At 37.6% G+C, this 25,120-nt stretch overlaps 2 protein-coding genes across 11 annotated transcripts in view; one reads left to right on the top strand and one right to left on the bottom strand.

Moving 5' to 3' along the window:
* Positions 1 to 25,120, top strand: part of LOC140592626 (sterile alpha motif domain-containing protein 3-like) — a 229,178-nt gene that overhangs the window by 109,100 nt on the left and 94,958 nt on the right. The gene's annotated exons all lie outside the window — the stretch shown is intronic.
* LOC111837194 (myelin-associated glycoprotein-like) overlaps positions 10,315 to 25,120 on the bottom strand; it is a 31,686-nt gene continuing 16,880 nt past the window's right edge. Inside the window, exons 1-14 of one of the 10 annotated variants that reach the window (XM_072716419.1) lie at positions 17,521 to 18,496; positions 16,455 to 16,547; positions 16,201 to 16,266; positions 15,657 to 16,046; positions 15,234 to 15,530; positions 14,814 to 14,916; positions 14,626 to 14,664; positions 14,356 to 14,394; positions 12,942 to 12,986; positions 12,839 to 12,862; positions 12,620 to 12,661; positions 12,463 to 12,540; positions 12,256 to 12,301; positions 10,315 to 11,789 (exon numbers count right to left, since the gene is read on the bottom strand). In XM_072716419.1, the coding sequence (XP_072572520.1) occupies positions 11,760 to 11,789; positions 12,256 to 12,301; positions 12,463 to 12,540; positions 12,620 to 12,661; positions 12,839 to 12,862; positions 12,942 to 12,986; positions 14,356 to 14,394; positions 14,626 to 14,664; positions 14,814 to 14,916; positions 15,234 to 15,530; positions 15,657 to 16,046; positions 16,201 to 16,246 (1,179 nt within the window). In that variant the 5' untranslated portion in view covers positions 16,247 to 16,266; positions 16,455 to 16,547; positions 17,521 to 18,496 and the 3' untranslated portion in view covers positions 10,315 to 11,759. Of the gene's footprint in view, positions 12,023 to 12,255; positions 12,302 to 12,462; positions 12,541 to 12,619; positions 12,662 to 12,838; positions 13,029 to 14,355; positions 14,395 to 14,625; positions 14,665 to 14,813; positions 14,917 to 15,233; positions 15,531 to 15,656; positions 16,047 to 16,200; positions 16,267 to 16,454; positions 16,548 to 17,520; positions 18,497 to 25,120 lie in introns of those variants that run through there. The other 9 variants (XM_023799098.2, XM_023799084.2, XM_023799088.2 and 6 more) reach the window with 9 other exon arrangements.

Genomic DNA, 25,120 nt, shown 5'->3' on the forward strand with positions numbered 1-25,120 from the left:
AGATCTACTGGTATAGATTTCATCACTTAGGATTCAACGCTTTTTCTTGGGTCAGGTCAGATTTTGGTTGTTCATCAGTTCATTATGTGGGTAGGGCAGTACAGTTACGGTATCTCCTAGTGGGTCGGCTGAGTGCGTATGTTCGAAAACCATGACCTGAAGGGTTTATATTCGCCGCGGTTAAGGCTGCTCATGTTCTTACCACTGAATTTTTCTGTCTGTGCACTGTAAACAGCAACCCAATGATTAGACATACGGGTCAAACTGCACCAACGTAATAACGTGCGACGTAATTTTGTCCTGGCTTATCAGTCAATGTTATTCTGATTTTCAGTTCGGATGTAGATGAATTACCCAGGCAATGTTTTAGAAACGAATTAGTGGAATATAAAATGTTATGAAATGCTACACATGATAAGTTTATAGGTGATTTATGACAAACGATAAGAATAATATGGAGCATATTAATGGTCTACATAAAGTTAACATCAGTAAGGGTTAACTTGGAATGAAAGCACAAACTATGTAAATTTCCCAAAATAACGACTTATTGTCTCCGAAAAAAAATCATCAAATGCTGTTCAAGGCTTCCGTATTAGAGAAAACAAGATTGAGAATGGCTTTTCCTCTGGTATTGATTTTAACAAAGTTGCACTGTATCCCAGGTAAATTAAAATCATGCATAACCACTACATCATTTTTATTACTCATTAGCCTGATATGGTTGTTTAACATTCTGCTTTCCTCTGCAACTATATTAGGTGCTCTATAACAAACACCAACAATTAGGTCATTTGAGTTTTTAGCATCTTGTTTCACCCATATAGCTTCTGTACTTTTATTTATATCAGTGAGCTCCCTTGCCTGCAAGTTTTCTGCAACACCACCTCCCTTCTTGCCTATCCGGTCTCTACGGAACAGCGTGTAACCATCCATATTATATTCTTCTCCATCATTGTCACTTAGCGATGTTTCTATTATTCCCATAATGTGATAGAAGTCTAATGAAATAAAAGCCTCTAAATCATGAATTTTGTTTCTAATACTCCTTGTGTTTAAATACAGACCGCAAAGGGTAAGCCTTTTACAGTGCCCACTTTCAATATTATTTGGGGCTTTCCATCTCCCCCCACCCATGTTCTTACTTAACCTCCCTGCCCCCCCCAGTCCCAAGTTTAAAGACTCCACAACTACTCTACACATACGCCTCCCCAATACACTGGTTCCCCTCTGGTTCAGATGCAACCAATCTGGCTTGAACAGGTCCCACCTGTTCCAGAAGGTCCTCTAGTGCCCCATGAACCCTTCTTTCCTACAACACCATTTTAGCCACACGTTTAATCTCCTTATGTCTGCTAACTTAGCCTGGCTCGCAGAGAATACCATCGTGGACGTTCTGCTTCTAAGGTTATCTGCGAATTCTAAATATGTTTTTTTTTTTTAGCATTTAAACACAAAATGAACAGGATAAAACAAGAAGAGCATTTTTTTCTTAATGGTTTCCAAAACGATAAAGATCTTATGGTGTGTTCGATTATTTCTCTCCAAGTTGGAACTCGGATGAAAACGTCACGATACGTCATGAAAAACATCACTTCCCGTCGGAAACACGCCCCTTTTATGACGTTAAAGTCGGAGAAGATTTTGTGGTCCGAGTTGCTCCTGTGACGTAATTTCAACATGGCGACTTGGTTTGTTTGTAGTTTGTTTACCGTTCGAAAAAAGAATATCGCTATGAATGTACTAAAATATTTTATAAAGCTTTTAATGTGGTTTGACTAGTTTGTGTTTCTTGTTTGTCTCTCGGAAAAATCTCCATTTCTCCATTTTCTTCATTTGGAAAACTCCAAATCTGCTAAAATATAAAGCAACAACACACAGCAACGTGTTCATGGAGGCAGCCATGTTTGTTCCGAGATGTGGGTAGCTCGAACGGGAGATTGTCGGACGTGATGTCACTCAATTCGGAACGAACGCACCATTATCCCAACATTACCCCTGTCCTGCCCCGATAGTCCGCTCCTTCCATGTGCCACGCCCCCTTTTTAACCTCGCGTGTCCGCGTTTCAGTTTGTTTCCTCAGTCCGGTCATTGGGTGCATTCGACTTGCTTACAGCGCTGGCTTAAAGCAACGTATTCTGATCCTGACGCAATACATTGCAACCTCTCACCCGGCTGCACAAACTGGAACCGCCTCCGTGTCGACACACCTTTGCCCTTATTGGCTGAAGAGTTTAGTTACACGCATGACGTTTGTATCCCGGGCAGTTCCGATGCGTAATCTGCTATTTTTCCCGAATGTCACGTAAAGCAGTGAGAACTGGTTTTCAGTTAATTTACCTGGTAAAATAAAGTTTAAATAAATGACATAAATGCTCTAATACTACACGTAAGTTAGTGGTTTATTTATTGTTAGTTACTGTAATGTTGCGCTGCTTTATTTGGTTTATCGTCCAGTGTGTGAAGAAGGCATTCAAGTAAGAATTGCATTGTAGTATGACTCATTTCCTGGCCCGTACAATTTATATTAGGTCAGCGTTCACGGTTCGACTTCTGATAGTCAGATCCAGTTCTAGGTGAAACTGGTTTGTTCGACTTTCAAGAAATTTGAGTTCTAGTGAGTTCGAGAACCGAGGTACCACTGTATAATGATAATAATTACCCAGGAGCCCAAAAATGGCAATATGAGGAGAAATTTCTATAGTCTTGGAAAATACCTCAGACAACATGTTAAAATAGTTCTGCCAAAGATTAGATAGTGATGGACATGAGTAGAACATGTGAGTGAGGTTACAGGGGGAAAGACGACATTTATCACAACTGTCAGATGTGTTGAAAAATATAGGCAGAGAAGCTTCTCCCAGGGTTGCCTTGGAGGAGAAGATGGAAACATCAGAAATAAAGATCTGGCACAGTGTCTGACCTGGAAGTACCGAAAGAGAAGAGATGGGGGTAGGTTAAATTCATTTGACAGCACAGCAAAGTTTTGGAAGATACCATCTTTATAGAAGTCCTTAAAAGATTTCAGCCCTTTATTATGCCAAGCAGAAAAGGTGGAATCTGTAAACAAGGATTTAAACAAATGGTTCCGCAATAAAGGAGCAATAATGGATGGTGAGGTAGACTTAAAATGTGTCCTGAACTGGTACCATATTTTGAGGGTAGAGCGTGCCACTTGGTTAACTACTGTATAAAGCCAGAGAGGTTAGTTAAAGTATTTGAGGAAAGAAGGGCCAACAAAGAAGAATCAGTACAGGATTGCACCTCTAGCTTGCACCAAGGCAAATCAGTCGGTGCAAGCCAAAATCAGACTTTGTGGATGTGTGCTGCCCAGTAATACAATTGAAAATTAGGCAGGGAAAGACCGCCCTTAAATTTGCATCTCTGTAAGATGGATCTACATATCCTGAGTGCCCTACCTTGCCATAAAAAAGCCGAAATGGTTTGATCAATATTTTTGAAAAAACTTAAATATTTTTGGCAAAAATAGAGGGAGACATTGGAATAGAAACAAAAATGTGGGCAGGACATTCATTTTAACTGTGTTGATCCTACCAATCAAAGAAAGAGGTAGACTAGCCCATCTCTGAAGGTCAGAGCTATTTTAGGTAAGAAAGGTGAGAAGTTCGCTGAATGAAGTTCAACCAGTTTTCTAGTAACGTTGATCCCCAGATAATTAAACCCAGAGGGGCTCAATTTAAATGGGACATCAAGCTGATCAAGTCGCATAGCCAGATCATTAATAGGGAAGCATACACACTTGGGAATGTTCACTTTATTACCAGAAAATACACCAAACCTCTGAAAGACAGAAAGAATTATGGGTATGGAGTGGTTTGGATTTTATTGAAACATACAATAATAGATCATCTGCATATAGTGAAAGCTTTAACTCCATACCAGAACGTATTATCCCAGTGAAGGCAGAGGAAGATCTCAGATAGATTGACAAGGGCTCTATAACTATGGCAAACAATAAGGGAGACAAGGGGCAGCCGTGCCGGGTGCCATGGGATAAAGTGAAGGAACTTGATTGAACACCATTAGTTGTGACAGAGGCCAGCGGGGATGTGTAAAGAAGACGTATCCACGAGATAAATCCCTTTTCCCAGCCCAAGTCCCATTCTACCCTATCAAATGCTTTTTCAGCATCAACCGAGATTACTACTTCAGGGGTTGTTATAGAAGTTATAGAATATATAACATTTAGAAGGGTACGTATATTGTAGAACAACTGGCGCTCCTTAACAAATCCAGTTTGTTCATCTGAGATAATTTTTGGAAGGATTTTTTTCCAAACAAAGAGCCAAAGTCTTAGCAAGAATCTTAGCATCTACGTTTATTAAAGAAAGAGGTCTGTAAGAACTACAATGATCAGGATCCTTATCTTTTTTTAAAAGTAGACTTATGGAGGCTTGTCTCAAAGTAGGTGGGATAGAACCATGATGTAGAGATTCATTATATACAGAATGTAGAAGTGGGGCCAACTTGTCTTGAAACCTTCTAAAGAATTCCACAGGAAATCCATCAGAGCCAAGTGCCTTATTATTTTGCATACTATTAATAGCATTATTGATTTCCTGTATTGTCAAAGGCGCATCAAGTCAGTCAACAGCATCTTGCTCTAGTAAAGGAAAGTTAGGACCATCCAAGAAGGAATGCATATCTGGTGAGTGGGACAGAAATTCAGATGTACAGTTGTGTTCAAAATAATAGCAGTCCGACATGACTAACCTGATCAATCACCGTTTTTGGTAGAAATTATATTTCTACATGGCAAATAATTTACTAGTAGGTGTAGTAGAGTAATGGAAAACCAACAGACCCAACAGTCATGACATGCATGCTGCTGATTATGTGTAACAGAATCATTACTTGAAAGGGGCGTGTTCAAAATAATAGCAGTGTGAAGTTCAATTAGTGAGGTTATTCATTCTGTGAAAAAGTAGATGCCAATTATGGGCCTTATTTAAGGAAGGAAGGCAGCAAATGTTGTACATGCTGGTTATAGTGCATTTCTCTCTGAAATTCTGAGTAAAATGGGTCATTCCAGACATTGTTCAGAAGAACAGCATACCTTGATTAAAAAGTTGATTGGAGAGGGGAAAATATATAAAGAAGTGCAGAAAATGATAGGCTGCTCAGCTAAAATGATCGCAAATACTTTAAAATGGCAACCAAAACCTAAAAGACGTGGAAGAAAACAAAAAACTACCATTCAAATGATCGAAGAATAGGCAAAATGGCAAAGACTCAGCCAATGATCAGCTCCAGGAAGATCAAAGAAGGTCTAAAGTTACCTGTGAGTACTGTTACAATCAGATGACACCTATATGAAGCCAAGCTATGGACACTGCTATTTTTTTGAACAGCCTAATATTCCCTTTCCTTCACTTTCTGTAAAGGAGTAACACAAATGTGATGAATTTCTCTTCTTGTTTTGATTTGAAATAGAATTTGTAGTGTTCCCAATGCATTTGCATGTATGGAAATAAAAACTATTACAGTCGAACCTCGTTACAACGTACCCCGTTTATAACGTTTACACCAATACAACGTTCAAATTTCGATGTCCCGAATTCGCGTAATGCATTATTCCATTTGCCGGTATCGCTTAGAACGTACACCTTTACAGCGTAAACTTCGATATAACGTATGATTTTCAGAGGAAAATAGGCAAACTGACCTTTGTTACAACGTACAGCCTCATCTTCCGAGCGCGCGCACAATTCAAAATCGGCTGTTGCCGGCCATCTACATCGCTTAGCAACACCTAACTGTATGAACCTATCCTCACGAAGCATTCCACGCCGGCCGGACTCCTTGCATGCAGCCCCCGTTTTTTCATGGTTTTGCATGGAGTCATGCTGCCGCATATCAAGCAAGATGCCTGCTAAAAGGAAACGGATTTCGCTGACCGACAAGGTGGAAATAATTCAGAATTATACATGGCAGCCTTATACTGCCGACGCGAACTAAGTTCTGAAACTGTGTGGTTATTGGGGTAATTGTGTGAGATATAGTGAAAGAAATTAACAAAAGACAGATGTCTAACACATGTATCGAAATTTATTTCAGCCAATTGAATCATATACAGGTGCATAATTTCGGTTTGACATTAGGTTACAGTAAGGCGATTTGAACGATAAGCCGGCAGTGGATTTTGCGTTATGTCGGCTGTCTATGAGTAACTGATATTAACCTAGTTTGAAGAATATAGTTCCTATTATATTCTTCAAACTACACAAGCTGTATGTCATAGTGTCAACTTGAGGGGTGTTTTCTAAAAGTTTTTTTATATACATTTTGTGTTCTATCATTCATTTTGAGGGACTTGGTTACAACGTACTATGGTTATAACGTACAAATTCTTAATGTCCCCCGAGGTACGTTGTAACGAAGTTCGACTGTATAAGGATTTTCAGCTTTATTCACTTTTTAGACACACTGCTATTATTCTGAACACAACTGTATATAAGTTAGAAGGTAAAAAATACGGAGTTAATATCAGTAGGGTCTCTAAGTAAAGTATCATGAGGGTTTTTAATCTGAGGAATTATGCGTGAGGCTGCCTGACGACGAAGTTGGTGGACTAGAAGGCGACTTGCTTTATCTCCATGCTCGTAATATGTAGAACGAGAACGTAAGAGAAGGCGCTCTTGTAATGAGCTCAAATTTGGACTGCAACTCAAAACGAGATTTCAGTAGGGTAGAGGAGGGAGAAGCAGCAAGCTGTTGAACTAAAAGACTAATTTTGGTAGAAAGTTTTTCCGAGATTTGCTTAAATATGCAGGGGTGCGTTTCCCAAAAAACGACGGAAGTTAGCATTAATGGTGCATCGTACTACGGTAGTTCAAACTAACCAACATCCGAAGTATGACTGTTTCCCAAAACCGTCGTACCACAGTAGTTCGAACCAAGATAGTTAGTTGGGACTTCCGTAGTTCGAACTACCATGGTTCCAACGCTGATTGGTAAGACTCACTGCAAGTTTACCGTAGTTCGAACTACAATGGTTCCAGCGCTGATTGGTCAGACTCATGGCGAGTCGTGCGCAACAACTAACAAACTACTTTCACAGCCGGTCACGTACAAAGACTAGTGAACTGTGTAATATCATATAAGTATACACTCACCTAAAGGATTATTAGGAACACCTGTTCAATTTCTCATTAATGCAATTATCTAATCAACCAATCACATGGCAGTTGCTTCAATGCATTTAGGGGTGTGGTCCGGGTCAAGACAATCTCCTGAACTCCAAACTGAATGTCAGAATGGGAAAGAAAGGTGATTTAAGCAATTTTGAGCGTGGCATGGTTGTTGGTGCCAGGTCTGAGTATTTCACAGTCTGTTCAGTTACTGGGATTTTCACGCACAACCATTTCTAGGGTTTACAAAGAATGGTGTGCAAAGGGAAAAACATCCAGTATGCGGCAGTCCTGTGGGCAAAAATGCCTTGTTGATGCTAGAGGTCAGAGGAGAATGGGCTGACTGATTCAAGCTGATAGAAGAGCAACTTTGACTGAAATAACCACTCGTTACAACCGAGGTATGCAACAAAGCATTTGTGAAGCCACAACACGCACAACCTTGAGGCGGATGGGCTACAACAGCAGAAGACCCCACCGGGTACCACTCATCTCCACTACAAATAGGAAAAAGAGGCTACAATTTGCACGAGCTCACCAAAATTGGACAGTTGAAGACTGGAAAAATGTTGCCTGGTCTGATGAGTCTCGATTTCTGTTGAGACATTCAAATGGTAGAGTCAGAATTTGGCGTAAACAGAATGAGAACATGGATCCATCATGCCTTGTTACCACTGTGCAGGCTGCTGGTGGTGGTGTAATGGTGTGGGGGATGTTTTCTTGGCACACTTTAGGCCCCTTAGTGCCAATTGGGCATCGTTTAAATGCCACGGCCTACCTGAGCATTGTTTCTGACCATGTCCATTCCTTTATGACCACCATGTACCCATCCTCTGATGGCTACTTCCAACAGGATAATGCACCATGTCACAAAGCTCGAATCATTTCAAATTGGTTTCTTGAACATGACAATGAGTTCACTGTACTAAAATGGCCCCCACAGTCACCAGATCTCAACCCAATAGAGCATCTTTGGGATGTGGTGGAACGGGAGCTTCGTGCCCTGGATGTGCATCCCACAAATCTTCATCAACTGCAAGATGCTATCCTATCAATATGAGCCAACATTTCTAAAGAATGCTTTCAGCACCTTGTTGAATCAATGCCACGTAGAATTAAGGCAGTTCTGAAGGCGAAAGGTTGTCAAACATCGTATTAGTATGGTGTTCCTAAAAATCTTTTAGTTGAGTGTATATAGGCTTAAAAATACAGGAATCAGTTGGCTTAATTGCCTAAAGAATATACAGGCTAAGCATCCACGTTTTAAATTTCTCAATTTTTTTCTGTTGATGCTGCTGCTGCGTCTCTCTATAAAATAAAATTTCATTGACAGCGTTACGTGAAATAAAAAAAATCCTATTAGACCTACTTTGAATGACAAAACGAATTTATTTGATTACCAATATTTATGTGATGACTGCGTGCAGGCGAGCGGGGAAGCAAGCGAGAGAGCCGTGAATAGGACAAACCGGGGTTTATTTAGGTCTGACAGTAGACGGGGGAAGCACACAGCAAAACCACGTTAATGACAGACCTGAGGAAACAGACTTGAACACGGACTGAAATACACAAGACAAGCCGAAATAACAGGAAACACTTGATCACAATCGGGGTAGCATGCGTACAGTAGGTAATGAGGGGGCGTGGCACACACGAGGATAGTACAAGCCGGGCATGACATTTACTTTATAGGCTTTTATACTTTAATTTCCTTTATAGACTTGATATGCTACAACCATATAAAACTTGCTCGCCTGTTCGCGTAGCGCACTGAGAAAAGTTTCTCAGAAAAGTGATTCCAAAGTGAATCTTTACTCACTGAAACAGTTTCACCACATTGTTGTTCTTGCTCTACATTATTGTCATCTATACGTTTGATAAGAATAGCACACTTGTATGATTTATCAGTTTCCTTTGTGAAATACTTTGCGAATTCCATCTCGGCCAATTTGTGTAACAGTCTTGATAAGATGAATTCTGGGTAGATTTGGGCACACCTCAGAATCATAGTGTGAGCGGTATCGGAGCGAGACAGAGCGACCGCTCCAGCCTTAATTAAAAAACCGCTCTGCGCTCTGACCAAATTCTGCCTGCTCCGCTCCACTCCGCTCACATGCTCTGCTTCAAACCAGCTGAATATTCTAGTTTTCACTTCCCTATTTGTGAGACGCCAACTTCTTCTTCATTGGAAAGCTACCCAAGCTCCCTCTACCACTCAGTGGCTCAAAGATACGATGTCCTTTCTAAAACTGGTGAAGATTAAGTAGGGGTAACCCTAATAAATTCTATGACAAGTGGCAATCTTTTATAACATTTTTCAAATCTCTTTCTTCCATACCTCAGTCTTGAGCACCCCCCCCCTTTTTTTTCATTTCTCTCTTACAAAAAAAAATTACACTGAATTATTTATAACCTAGAATCACATATATTGTATCTGTATGACCAATTTTGTTTATCTTTTTGTGACTCTTGATGTCTCTGTTTAATAAACATATTAATAATAAAAAAAGAATAGCAGTATATGAGAGAGAGGTACTTTGCTTGATGGCTGTATTTAGTGCTTTACTTTGATACACTTACAAATAGGGTCAAAATACATTTTGATGCATTTTTGCCCATCTCTGTTCACTAGAGACTAATCAGGTTTTGGATGACAGTGAATTGATGTAATTACACAGCACATGCCATCCATCCTCCAAATCCTGCCCCCTAGCCATGCCCTCTAAGGACCACAGTTTCTTGTTCCATTGAACAAAACTGTGCTCGAAAAATTAGCACACCATTACAAGGTTGCAGCCCATAAATCTGTTTGAGTGGTGTGATGTGATTTCATGCATCTAACCCCACCTTACATGGAAGTATTTTTAGACAATTATTGACATTTTCCTAATAATAATCAAACTGTACCTATGCATTTATACTGTCAATGATCTGCTGTCAGCATACTTTCATAGTTCTGGCAGCAGCCATTGTACTTATTTTTACCGTTATTGTACTTTTGAATTCTTCATATTTTTCCATAATTATCTGTTGCTTTGCAGTGAAATACATAGCCCTATTGTGATCCATACTTACGTAATTGGTTGATCAGTACACACAGCATAAGGCAACCATTATATGGCATCTGTTATACACCTTCATTAACTCTCACAAAACCTGTTACATCTCATTGTAGTATGTGAATGAATGAATGCCTTTATTGTCATTGCACAAGGAACAATGAAATTTGAAGACAAGAAAAAGTGCAAGGAAAAAAGAAATGAAAAGAGGAAGGACACAAACATGTACATGTGGTCAGGAAGTGATCATGGTTTCAGAAAGAAAGTCAGCCTCAACATAGATTGCTGTTAGTCACCCTGTAAATGAAAGGGTTTATGGGAAATTTTCTAGACTTATTAAAGCTAACAAAAAGACCACAAAAGAAAATATAATAGTACAGTTCAACAGTAATGGGCTGAATAGCCTCTCTGTGGGCAATGAAAAGCAGTAACTGGTGCTTTTTTGACATTATCTTTTAACTTGTTCCACTCAACCTTTGAAGCTACATTATAAACACAATTTCCAATAATAATAGATTTGCATGTGATCATTTAATTAAATATAATACTTATAGAGCAATATCCAGAGGTGGAAAATTCAGGTTCAGAAATCCAGACCAAGATTTTGTTTCAACTAACCAGTTGAGTACTCTGTACTGTGTTTTTTTTATGCTCATCTGGTTGGTTGAATCAAAATCCTTGTCTGGATTTCTATTTTCTGAACCTGAACTTTCCAATTCTGGTGATATCTTGATTTAGAAATATAGTGTGTTGCTGGAAAAACACATGTATAACGTGTAAATCTAAAACAAATTCCATTTATTGTAATTATGTCCAAAGGGTTCAAAAAATTTAATTAAAACAATTAATTGGAATATTTTAATATTCCCAAAACCCAAAGTTGTTCTTTGGTAATTGCCCTAAATATGCCTGTTTACCTATGCTTATTTACATCTTTTGTTGTTGCACTACACTACTCTCAAAAAACCAAGCCATCATTCAGACAAAATGTTTTACCATGCAGTAGTACAATGAACAAAAGTTGTAATTCAACATTTAATGCAAAAAAAACACATTTGCTGTATGATAAATTTAGATGAAGCCCAAGAAACTCACTGCAATCACTGCAATGTTCATTAATCAAAATAGCACCACTAAATAAGTCCATTTTCTATAGTGAAACATCCTCAAACTGCAGGATGACAGCACACATTTTAAGCAAAAGGTACATTTTCCTGACATTTGTTTTATTTTCATGTAAAACAGCAAAGAATTCATCTTCCAACCTGTACACAATTTCAAGAAATACAAAAGATCTAACAGAATATTAGCCTAAGCACACAATTTGCAATATCAAGCTTGAAACGCTATTAATAATCCTTTCATTTTATATAGTCACCAAAATATTGGGGGGAAAAAAAACAAGAATCTGTTCTTATTGACTTTGGTTAATTATTCTAGGTTTGGTTTTTATTCATAGCAAAGCCTATAATCTATAAGTTTAAAGACAAATCAGGAAGAAAATATGTAGTCTGCAGCTCTTTTCTTCAGCCTGAACATCATGTATGAGTTACACGTTCCCATAAATGTCAAAGTTAGACTGGGGACATAAAAGATACAATGTATATTACCAATCTTCCCTCACATTGTAAACCAGACATTCATGCTGTAGAACAGTCGAATTAGCAATCATGAGCTTTGGATTTCTAACAGCCAATCAAAACTTGTCACATACTTATTCAGAAGACAACTAGCAATGTTTTTTCTTCAGTTATCAAGGATGAAGGATATGGAATCAAAGTATCTTCAACTATATGATGTATGGGTCATACACTGAGATGAAGAATTAAGAAACAGCAATAAATATGAGTATGCAAGACATTTAAACATGACATATTGAAACTTGAACACCATAGAGAAAGATTAGAGAATTCAGCAATGGTGCGGTATACAGTAATATGAATTAAATTAGAGATTCCTTATTCCTGTGTAACATTATGTTCTTTCTAGTTTGGCCTTGATCAAAAATGATCCAAAGGAATTGACAAAGAGAGAGAAATACATACCTCATCAAAGTCTTTATTTTTACTTTCATAGGCTGGTTTGTGGTTACTAAGAAAAACAGGATGAATTTTATGTTGATAGATAAAGATGATTATATGTGTTAAGCGGTCTTACTGAAGCTTCCCCATTCAAAATAAAAATAATTACATATTATTACATACATTTTTTTATTATTAATATATATTAATGATAATAGTAAATCGATGTACCTTTTAGGAGACGGAAGGCGTGGTTTTGAGGCACCCCATCCTGCAGAGTCATTATTCGTTCTTTGAAAAAGAGCACCACTTAACATTAAAAATTAAAAATGTTCTAAAATAAAACTAGAGTCTATTGTTAACTTCCACATGGCATTGAAAGATCTACCTGTGGGCTTCATTTATGTCCATTGAAGTCATATTTGCTCTTCTAAAAGCACAAACAAAGTCTTTGAAAAAATGGTTCAAACTGTCATGGGCCATAAGAAGGTCGAGCTTAATAAAGAACTAAAATTACTTTGCATTTCTGCTTATTCAAAACATGAGATATTGAGAAAGCAAAATAAAACATTAGGGCACTTAATTCCAGAAAAACACTGTCTGTTACCTGGAAAATCTGCTCCAAAATGACCTTCAAAAATGAAAAAATACATTAGCTCAGTTTTTTGATGATGAAACAAAAAACACTGAAGTTGATTTCATGCACTTGCCTCCTGTCATGACGTTGTGCATCCGGAGACTGGCCAGGGTGTCTTCTGGATTATGACCATCGATGAATGCAAAGACAGATGACATGACTGATTTTATACACACACACACACACACACACACATATATTACACAGTGCATATAAAAATACCCCTGTTAAAATACCAGATTTTTGTGATGTAAAAAGATGAGACCACAATACATAATTTCTAAACTTTTCCCACCTTTAATGTGACCTACATATAAGCTGTACAATTCAGTTGAAAAACAAACAAAACTGTTAGCATGAAAAAATAAAAAGCATACAATATGCTGGTTGCATAAGTGTGCGCACAGTTAAACATACTTTGTTGTTTAACGTTGTTTTGATTTAATTACAGCATTCAGTCTTTTTGGGTACACACCTGCCATCAATTAAATTGACTCTGATTAACCCCAAATAAAGATCTGCTGTTGTAGCAGGATTTTCCTGACATTTACTCAGTTGCGTCCTACAGCAAAAGCCATGTTTCGCAGAGAGCTTACAAAGCATCAAATAGATCATATTGTTGAAAGGTATCAGTCAGGAGAAGGAAGAAGACAATGAAGACGGTCATCAAGAAGTGCAGAAAATATGGGACAACAAACTGATTGTGTACTACATGTGACAATAATCTCCCCCATTCTCTATTCACTCTCAGAAAAAGAGTAAAAATTTGTACCTTTGCTTGTCACTGGGGCTGTACCCAAAACATATGTTTGGTGCAAAAACAACACTCCGCATTACCAAAAGAACACCCATGGTGAAGCACAGTGGTGGAGCATCATGCTTTGGGGCTGTTTTTCTTCAGCTGGAACTGGGACTTTAGTCAAAGTGGAGGGAATTATTAACAGTTCCAAATACCAGTCAATTTTGGCCCAAAACCTTCAGGTGTTTGCTAGAACGCTGAAGATGAATTTCATGTTTTAGCACAACAATGACCCCAAGGATACCTCAAAATCAACAAGAGAATGGCTTCATCAGAAGAAAAATTAAGTTTTGGGATGACCCAGCCAGAACCCAGACCTAATGGGCTGTGCACAATAGATGCCGTCACAATCTGACAGATTTGGAGCGCTTTTGCAAGGAAGAGTGGGCAGATATTGCCAGATTCAAGATGTGGCATGCTGATAGACTCCTACCTAAAAATACTGAATGCTGAAATTAAATCAAAATGTATTTTTGAGGGTATTTTGTGCACACTTATGCAACCAGTTTACTGTGCGTTTTATTTTTTATATTTTTTCCCCTAACAGATTTGCTTGTTTTTCAATTGAATTGTACAGGTTATAGGTCACATTAAAGGAGGGAAAAGTTTAGAAATGATTTATCTATGGTCTCATTTATGTAGACTTTTTGTGTCCACTGTATGTATATATGTATGTGCGGAGGCTGACCTGCGAGATAGTCGTGAAATACGGTTCCACATGGACATGCTGGTCAAAAAAAAAAAAACTGAAAATCATGTCATGTTGCAGATTTTAGTTCCAAACATAAAAGATACATTTGAATTGAATTGTGGGGGGGGTTCATGTCCACACTACAGCACATTATCATTTTGTTGTTGATTCATTTGGGGCCACACCAACAGTTGTAAGATAACATAGGCTAAAAACTGTGTGACTTGGCGTCTGTGAGGTTAAGAATATTAAACTGTATATACTTACCCAAAACCACCTCGATTTTGAAGTGACTCAATACGTCTCCTAGTAACAGCCACCAGTATCAGTGGAATAAAAAAAATACAATAGCACAATGCATGTAAATATTCTTTGTCAGTCTATGCCAAAGTATTCAAGCCCTTGTGATTAAAACGTTACTTTTCATTTTCATACTCTTAACGAAATTGACTTACATGTATTTTTTCCTCATTAAAAAGCAGAGTCCCCCAAAAAGGACTGCTGTTACCGCGACAACCGAAACAGGGATAATGATATGGAGCATGTCCACTGTGGAGTCTGGAGCAAAAATCATCAGTAAAACAGCACAAAATATGTTAATATGTCACGTCAAAAATTGTGATATATATAAAAACATATAAACTAATCTTACTTGCAGTATAGAATATACACCAGAATATATACCAGGAGTGTAAAAGGTATATCCAGCAAATATCCACTGTGTCTCAGAAGAAATACAGAACCATAAATATTACTTTTAACACAGCAAACAGCCATTATGCCTGATTGTACACTCTACACTTACAATGGGTTTGATTTCAATGTGTTATCAATTATAGTAAAGATTAAAGAGTAAAGTGTAAAGCCCATCTTACGTTTTACACGCAGGCTCATTTTGCTTTCTGAGCTTTTCCCTCCGTGGAATTTTGCTGTACAAGTGATGTCACTGTCATCATCACGTGCATTTGGAATAAAGCTCAGGATAGATTGAACTTCCCAAATTCCGGGTTTATGGTTATTGTAATGGATAATATTCTCATTGTCGAAGGGCCAGCTCCAGGTGAGGACGGGCATGTGAGAAGGGCAAGTGTGAGTAACAGAGCAGGTGATGGTGTAGGGTCGCCCTTCATATGATTTTTCTTTATAAGTTAGTTTTGGCTTTTCTGGAGTGTCTGTATGGAATATAATTCAAAAAGATTTTTTTTTAAAAGTTGTTTCAATGAGTCTTTCACAATATAATATATTCAATTGTGACTACTTATTATACACGTTGGGGTACATAAGACAAATAAACTTACCAAAGGATCTGATCGATACACATCCTTCTCGAAAGGAAAAATTATCTTGATCAGGAATTTCAATCCTGAAGCAAAATGGACCATTATCATGGTCTTTAACTCCATCAATCTCTAAAGTACAGTTATCATCGCCAAGCTTTCCCAGAAGTCTTGTGCGGTCTTTAAAACTGTCAATAACTTTTGATACTTCAGCAGCTAAAATGTACCGTTTAGTATTTAAATTCTCTTCCTTCTGGTGAAGATGCCAAAGGCCACTTAGTCTGGAAGAGGGTTTTTGGCCACCGGGGTATCGAAAGCGACAGGGTACCACCACACACGATCCTGTCAGAGCATTTATGTTTGCCAGAACTTCTGCTTCCCATTCAGCAGAAAAGACAGGAGAACAGAAAGCTGTTCAGAAAAGAAAAGACCATTAAATACATATTTGTAAAATAAATAAATATTTTTAAAAACATTGATGAAATGTTGTTAATTTGTAACATGAGTTTTGTGAGAGTTAATAGAGAAGGATATAAGCTCTGAGCATGGAGTCCATCAGGATTACCTTGTAAACATGCAGAATACAGAAACAATCTTCCAAGAAAATCCATATTTCTTCTACCCAATGACACTGAAAAACAATGAAAACAACATTTGTATGAAACATAAAATTTTCTTGTACCCGGCATTTGAGGTCGATATCTGAGACACACAAATGATGCTGGTTTTGTTTGACATTAAACAAGCTACCAACCCGTGTCTTAAATCAGCCATAAAATACCTTCAGAACAATTATTTATCATCCAATTTGTTTCTTACCTCTTCGTTACCTTTTTAGGCTTCCTTATCCATGAAAAGATTGGTTTTAATATATTTGGTGTGGCTTTCTGGACCTTTCTTTTGACAGCATACCTCTCGTTTTCAATAAAAAATAATGGTAAAATAAGCCTTAAGTGAATTAAATAAACAAACTGAATTGATCTTATCTTGCCTTACATGTCTGGGCATGCCTTGCCTAGTGATTTTTTTTTTATGTATTAAATTTTTTTTAAATAGATTTTCCTGATGCAGTACACAAATTTATGTGGTGCTTTTATGCATTTTAAACTTATAAAGGGGTCAGTGCCGACCCCAACACCAGAGCTGTTATAATGTTGACCAGAGCATTTATAATTTAGTGATTTTTTTTTTGTTTAAATAGAGGTTCCTGACAAGTCAAAAAGCCTTGATGCAGTACACAAATTTATGTGGTGCTTTTATGCATTTAAAACTTACAAACGGGTCAGTGCTGACCCTAACACCATAGGAAGGTTAAATGTAAATCTCATGGTCATAAGTAATTCATACAAATGCATCTTTTGTAGAGTGCCTGCTACAAATGTTTTGTCCTCTTTAATCTTCAAGCCTTTTCAACTTCACACTAAACATCATTAAAGAATGTCTAGTAGCCTGGTGCAGGTAGGTTATTATCCTTTACCATAGTTATAACTGGCTGTCACATCCAGGCATAGGAACTGACACCTGTTATATAGTAAACATTTGCCTTCAGCATAAAATGTCACTTTCTTTGCAGCAAAAAGCAGGAAATGCACATTCAGTTAAAAACAAAAAAGCTGAAACTAAATCAGAGCTATATACAAATCACTTTATTTTATATATTTCTAAGTAAATTTTTCATTTAAATATCATTAGAAACTGTTTCAGAATATTTTCTTTAATCTTAGAATACTCATGCAACCTACTTATAAACCACAAAAGGATATACTTTTATACTTAAGCTGAAATTGTTTAAATATCAATAGTGTAAAGTTATAGTTTTATCATGTCTGTGTTTACAAACATTGCAAATGTTTTTCATTTGTTCATCACTGAAGCACATTCTTACCTTTTTTCTCTGAGCTCTGTGAACAGCACTAAAAATGCAGGTTGAGCACAGATTGTACCTGGTTCAGAATGAGAACATATTGCTTTATAAAAAGGAGCTTGCTTTCTGACTCCACCTTAATCTGTTGTATAGATGACTAGAATGTTCCACTGAAATCTCATGGGTAAAAAGATACTTCCTCTTCAAGTCTTTATTTTAGTCATTCTTTAAAGCAATCTCGCATACAGTAGATTACACAGATGACTATATTGTTTCCATCCTTTCATTATTTTAGCTTGTATCTTGTTTATGAATCTGATTTGGATGATCTCAACATGTACAAGTTCTGACTCCTTTTTAAGCAGGAAATTCAACTGGATGCTGTCAGAAAATATGCTCCCAGGAAAAACGTGCCTAGGCTGTGATGCAGTGTGTGAGGATATTCTCAGTAGTGCAGAAGATTGGCAGTATTGTGGCAATTGTACTTTAGGTACTTGGGGGATGCATGCTTGACTGAGCAAGATGCTAAAGATATCTGTCAGGACATCTGTGCATTCATGGGCATAGTTCCTAAGAGCCCATCCTGGAATACTGTCTAACTTGGGTTCACATTATGTAGAATGTTCATCACTTCTGCTGGCCTGTTGTGCACCACATCAAACTGGGTGAAAAACTGGGTAAGCGTGTCCAAGAGTCAGGTCTCATAATCTGTAGTATGTGTGGTGGTCTTTTAATCCATGTGGGCCTGTATTTCTTGCCACATACAGTATGTCATGTGTCTCTGGCGTACTTAGGGCCACAGGGTCCCCAGACGGTTTCATGCTTTTAGCCTAATGTGGACTTCCGCTGTATACCGGGGCTTCTGGTTGGTCCTCATAGTGACAAACTTCTGTTCAGTGACATCATTTGTGCACTTGCGAATGTAGCTGGTAATAATCTCTGTATATTCTGCAAGGTCAACTTGATCTTCATACATGGCTGTTACTAGGGCTGCACGATTTGGGGAAAATATCGAATTGCGATTGACAGTAATTGCGATTATGATTTGATTTGCGATTTATTTTTTTATGTCAAGCTTCATTTCAATATTAAGTGTGTAGTAATTTTAAAACATATGACGCAGCATGAGATACCATCAGTATTAACTGGTCTATATTCTAATGCAAGGATGAGAATTAAAAGATGTGATGTCAAGTTAAAGTAATAATGAAAACAATTGCAGCAAAAAGAAAAATAGCGATCTTGCAGGTAACGCTTATTACCCTCCTAATAACACTAGAACCGCCTTTTCCCACGCCAATGAACAAGCAAGAACTACTTCGGTGTATGCAGCCCTTTTATTTGCGCTATTGTGTTGTTAGCTGGTGTTATTAACACTAATAACACTCAAAGAACCGTAATGTTCATACAAGTGGCTGTTCTATCCTGAAACCGTAAAGCTGGATATTTTTAAACGTAGTACTGTATGCATTTTATAAAATGTTTAATAAATAGAATTAGTCGTTTATTGGTGATTTCATGTTGGTCGAAGTTTCCGCTTTTTAACAACTGTATACTGTACGTTATTTTTTATACAAATCAATTCAAGTGAAACTAAAATGCAGTTTTCGACTGAAGCAGCTTAATTATCATTCCTTTGCTTTGTTACTCGGACAAATACAAAACGAATGATTAAACATTATATGCGTCTCTTTTTGTATGTTTTCTAAATAAGACGGCGTGCCCATACCCAAGTGTAATAGCGATCAAAGCAATCTATTCTTTTAGTATTTATGGGGTGAGGGTAAAATGCGGACCGTTTACAAACAGCGGATTCCATGTTTATAAACAGACGTGTCGCAAAAGACGCACGCCGCGTAGACAGATCACGTGGCATAGAAAGAAACCCATGCGACGTTACCTAATCACGGGGTGCGTTCGAGGTGTGTCTGCAGCTGACGTGACGTGGAGCGCGATCTGCCGTCGGCTGCAGGGGTGGAGTATACGCTGGACGTAAACAAATGAGTGTTCGAGGAGCTCAGCAAGGCGCAGCAGCTGCGCGTTCAGCCAGTGCAATTTTGTCATCCATATTACAGAGTACAATACGATTGTCCGAAATCCTTATTGTTGTTAATGTTTAACAATTATTTTATTGTTGGTTTTTTTGAAAAAAAAAATTGAAAATGTTCTATATATCATTTGTTGAGCGTTCTCTAGTCGCGTATAATTTGCATTTGGACGTCCAGCTACTGTACCATGAACGTCACAGTTTGTGGGTGCCTGTTCTGGATGAGTAAAATAAATTGTAATAAATCAATAAATAAAAATGTTTCTTTCACCAAAAAGTGTATTCTTAAGTATTTTTGTAGATCTCATATCGAAACACTATCAAACTATATCTTTGTGTTGTCTGGTTTCATTTTCTCATGTAAGTAAGGCTACTGTACACCTTGCAAACACTCATGTGAAATATCTACACAATTATAGAAACGTCACATTGGTTGGCACTGTACAAGTCATTATATCAGAATTAATACAAGAAAGAAAAAGAAAATTGCAAAGCAGATCTGTTACATTTAAACATGGAAGTAGCATGTAGAAATAAGTCTCCCAGGCTTGGCATATAGTAGTGGAAAAGGCTAAATTTGTATTTTACGAAAACATTTAAAAGAGTTTGGGGCAGCATTTGTAATTATCCATTTTGTCCTATACACTGTAACAATAGGGAAGCTGCCCTGCATAATCTATAAGTCCACAGAAGTGGCATGTAGAAATGAGGCCCCAGAACATGTGATATATTGCCGGGAAGGTCGGAATTTGTACTTTACAAAAATTTAAGATTGAAGATTCAAAAGTCTCTTGAGGAGGCCTGCCAATGGTGTGGACAAAAAAATAACCATAATGACGCAGTCTCCATGCTACAATAATAATGATAGAAGCAAAGTTTTTCATTGTGGGGACATATCTTTATAAGTGCAATTTGACTGTATTATTTGTGTCCCCTTCAAAAATTGCTCATGAGAAATTTTATATTTATTGGCCCCCCCTACTGTTAAATGAAATTTACGCCCATGAGTAAATCACGATGTTGGCGTTGCCGCAAGGGCTAGTGTTGGAGCACGGCATCTCCACCGGGTCCGTGGATGAGAAGAGATTCACAGCTGACACGGGGAGAAGTTGCAAATCACCGGTTTATTGTCTTGACTGATTATAATCAGGGAGCGGCCGTCTGACATACATTCAGCATGTACAGGAGGAGGCTCTGCCATATGTATCAGCTGTATCCCTTTTAAAGCCCTTTGGGCACCCCGCCTTCTCGGTACCTTCCGTGTACCTGACAACCACATGTGTGATTCCAGCCGGCTCGTACTGTAGTTGTCCTTCTGGAAGGCTAAAAGATAAGTAGGGGCCGCTGATATTCTCTGTCGCCCTCCCTATCTGTTCCGATTAGGTAGCCTTGCCTTGCCGGCGCGCCAGTCAGTTCTTGTTTTGATTAGTTACAGCCTTATAGAATCATTCCCTTTATTTTATTAATTATTCCCTCACTAGTCATTTAAGCGCGAATGAGAACCGTTTCACAGGGATCGATGTCACGTGTTAATTCCCCCCCCCCCCCCGAATATTCAAATCTCAAAATGAAAACTCGAATGCCATCCCTCCAAACGAATATTCGAATATTCTGGTCCAGCCCTATTATTATTATTATTATAACTGTATTTCTTAACATAATTGGTATGCAACAGAAATATAGCCCATTGCCTTCATGTGTAATATGCATTTTTTGTAGGCTACACAATTTATAACATGTATAACTTGCCTATGCATGTGCCTTTAAATGCCCATCAAAAACCCTGTAAATTCAGAGAATAACTATTGTGGTGACAGTGAAAGTTCGAGCATCCTCTCATCAATGACTTTCGAGTAGCCTGAACCTAGGGACTTTTTTAATTCACTTTTGAAATTAAAAGATGAATGATATCCTACTAAACTGGTAAATGTAATGACCAATGGCAAAAAAATGCTTTAAGCTCTGTCAGTTGAGACTCAAACACATACTGTAACACTTACAACTAGGTATGTTTTGAAAGCACAGTTCATTCAATTTTTACTGTATAGATACATAGTTCAACATTAAATTAAATCTGATATTTACTTGCCCATGAAAAATCTACCGGTCATTGATTAGCAGGTGCTAATTTTGACCACTGCCTTCCCATAACTTTTGCACGTTGTAAGCTACGGTCAGTGTCAAGCACAATATGAGGGAAGATAGGTGGCTAAATCACTAATGCCACGGTGCAGTTAACACACAATGTAACTGAACGGTCAGTTAGCAAACCAATTCAAACAAAAGAGCAAAAGTATGTTAGGAGCGCCGCAGACTTAAGTTAAATCTAACATTAACGGCTCACGCTCAAAAAACAAATTCAAATAGAACATGGCGCGAAAGGCGCAAGCAAATAAGCTCATGGCACTTATTTAACATTAATGTTACATCATAACTCTCAAGACATTAAACTACATTTGGCTGAGATTTTCACAATATTCAATAAGAAAATCCAAACTTACCGACAGAAATAGTGGAGTGCCGTTCCGTGAGCCCTTGGACATGACTGTGACGGTTGACTTCTTCTACCAATAATGCAAAGTGCGCAAAACGAGATCGCACGCGATATCACGATAATTAACATCACTACATTATTGACTCACTTCATCCCAACATGATCCGAACAAATTCGTGCACCCTCTCTGCATATCATGTAGTTTTTATACTATACAGTTATGTTTCACTTTAGAACATGAGGCATTTGTGTTAAATACACCCAAGATGCCTATATAAATCCATGACATGGAGAGTCTCCTTTTTTCAGTGTGGTTTGGTACTTTTGGTACTGGGACTTGGACAGAAGTCAATGAAAAAGCGAAAGTACCGTACTTGGTGTGGACAAAAAGCAAAGACACTGTCTTTGAAACAGCAAACCATGGGAAATTGCAAATCCAAATATTCAAGAATCCGTTAAATCCGCTGCTTTATACATTTCAAAAAATAAATGAGTGGATGTAACTAAACTTACTTAACTAAAGTGAGTTACACTTTGCAGTTTATTAGGATTAACATAAATGCCAATGTAATGTCATGACCAGAGGTTGCATTATAATTTCTCGTTATTCGTCATTTTGACTGACAGGGTCTTAAAAAAGACATATTTAGTTGCATTTAACTTTCATTCATTTAATTTTTTTTCATGATTAATACACAGAACAAACTTACAGATTATCCATCTATAATGGCATGGAGAGGAAAGATGAACAACAAAACTGACCCTGTGGTCACTTTTCTTGTCAACACCACATGAAGTAGATGAATGATTTTTGATTTTTATTTTTCTTACCACAGTGACAGCTGAACATTAGCTGCTGCTAATGTTAATCTTTACACATGCAATTTTATAAGAAAGTGCACTGCCAACACAAAACAGTGGAGGATGAACAAGTCTTTTGTTTGATTGCGACCAACATGTTTTAGACTACATTCACACTGCCAGCCACATCGTTCAATTCCGATTTTTTGCTCAGATCGGATTTGTCTATCTTGATGGTTCACATTCATAACTACAAGTGACCTGTATCTGACTGGAATGTGAATGCATCGGTCCTCCGAAATGTCACGCATGCGCACATTGATACGTTTTTACACGGGTAAAAAGCTGGTCGTAAAACTGGCACATTGTGCGGCCACGACCACTGCGCTGATTCAAGTCTTTTGCCTCCTTAAACTTTGACTTCAGGCTCTTTATTTTACTTTGGCATTGTAGCCACGTTCGTTTGTGTCCGCACTGTGCCATTTCTTTGGCAATTATTTCAATTACTACTCTATTACGATAGGTTCCTTCCAGTTTAGCTTGAACAGATTCATTTCCCCAAATATCAATTAAATCCCCAACTTCTCCATCCTTCCACTGACTGTTATCGCAGCTCTCCTCCATTTTTACCATCCCGCACTGCCGGTGCAGGCTGATGATGTTAGTGCATGCGTATAAGCAAAAAGCCACATGAATTCCGATCTGAGCATTCACATTAGTGATGGGAAGTTCGGCTCAATTAACTGATTCGATTCTTTCCAACTGTCCGTTGTAATGAATCGATTCTAAAACCGATTCTATGATTCATTTTTTTCCGTCTTTTTTTGTGCCTGATCATATTACTCAACGAATTGTGGGATCGGATAATAAATCTGTCTCAAGGTTACATTGTTTGACAAAGACAGCGCTGGTGTTCAACAAAAATGTTCAGCTTGACTATTCACAATATAAAAAGCAGAAATGGTGTCGATGCTGAATAATATGTGTGAATATATAGTTCTTATTTTCTTTACTTAAGCCAAATTCATGTGCATGAGTATCAAGGACTACATCACAGTTAACAACAACTGCAATATTACCAATACAATCACACATACCCATACAATGAGCATAAGAAAACTTGCATACGTTGTTGTGTAAACGTCAAAGTTAATAAATATCTTAGTTTGTTCTTTGATTAAAGACATATAGTTTTATTATACAGAAATGCAATAATTTACTGTTGTGATGAATGATGAAGATCTGCTTTTATTTTATTCCTTTTAACAGTGTAACTGCATTTCCGCTTTTGGGATCGGTTCGAGAACCGTTCGTTCGATTCACCTACTGAGTGTCCGAAAACCCGTAACTTCGATTCGTTCATCGAACGGGCTCTCGGGGAGTTGCTGAGAGCGTATATCAATAGATTAATTCAGCAACCGGAGTCTTTAACCCACATTTCTGCAGAAAAAACATGTAAATAAATTAGAAGGCATTTGAATTTAAAAGTGTTTTATTTGTCGGTTTGTGTTATTATTTAGTATTACTTTATTGTGTTAATATAAAAATTTAGGCCTATACTTTTTTTAATTTGCTTTTAAAATATTTGCAAGCATATTGTGCAGGAGTATAAGTGACTGAACCACAGGTACAAAAACAACAACAACAACAATAATAATAACATTAGCACAAATAAAATATTTATTACAGGACATATGCCTTGTTTAAGTATGATTTGTTATTACATTGTTGAATGCATTCAGTTTAGTCTTTGTAGCAATTTTGCTGGAGAAATAGGACACATTTGCAGTTTTATTTTAATACAGGAAATGATATGTGCGAGTAATTGGACCCTTGAAATGACATGAAAAGCCAAAGTACAGTAATAATACTGTAAGCAGTCACATACAATAAGCACAAATAAACATGTACAAACAGTTGTATAAACGCCAAATGCAATAAGGGTGTTATTTTAATATGATTTTACGTATATATATATATATATATATATATATATATATATATTAGGGATGCTCATTTCGATTAATTTTCACAACCGCCGTTCGTTATCCGAACATTAACCGTTAACTGATTAGATTAGAATATTAAATTCCTCTGGGGTCGGCGGTCCCGCCGGCGGGATCTGACAGAAATTTCGCCAAACCATTTAAATAACTCTGCGAGGTTTTATCATATACACATTTAAAAAACACCCACAGAAACCTTGGACGGTCTACTTTTCAAATATATATATAGGTAGAAACTAAATATATTTTTATAGCTTCGTGATATGAATAGAA

Source organism: Paramormyrops kingsleyae, chromosome 9 (assembly GCF_048594095.1).
Source record: "Paramormyrops kingsleyae isolate MSU_618 chromosome 9, PKINGS_0.4, whole genome shotgun sequence".
In the NCBI taxonomy this organism is placed as follows: Eukaryota; Metazoa; Chordata; class Actinopteri; order Osteoglossiformes; family Mormyridae; genus Paramormyrops; species Paramormyrops kingsleyae.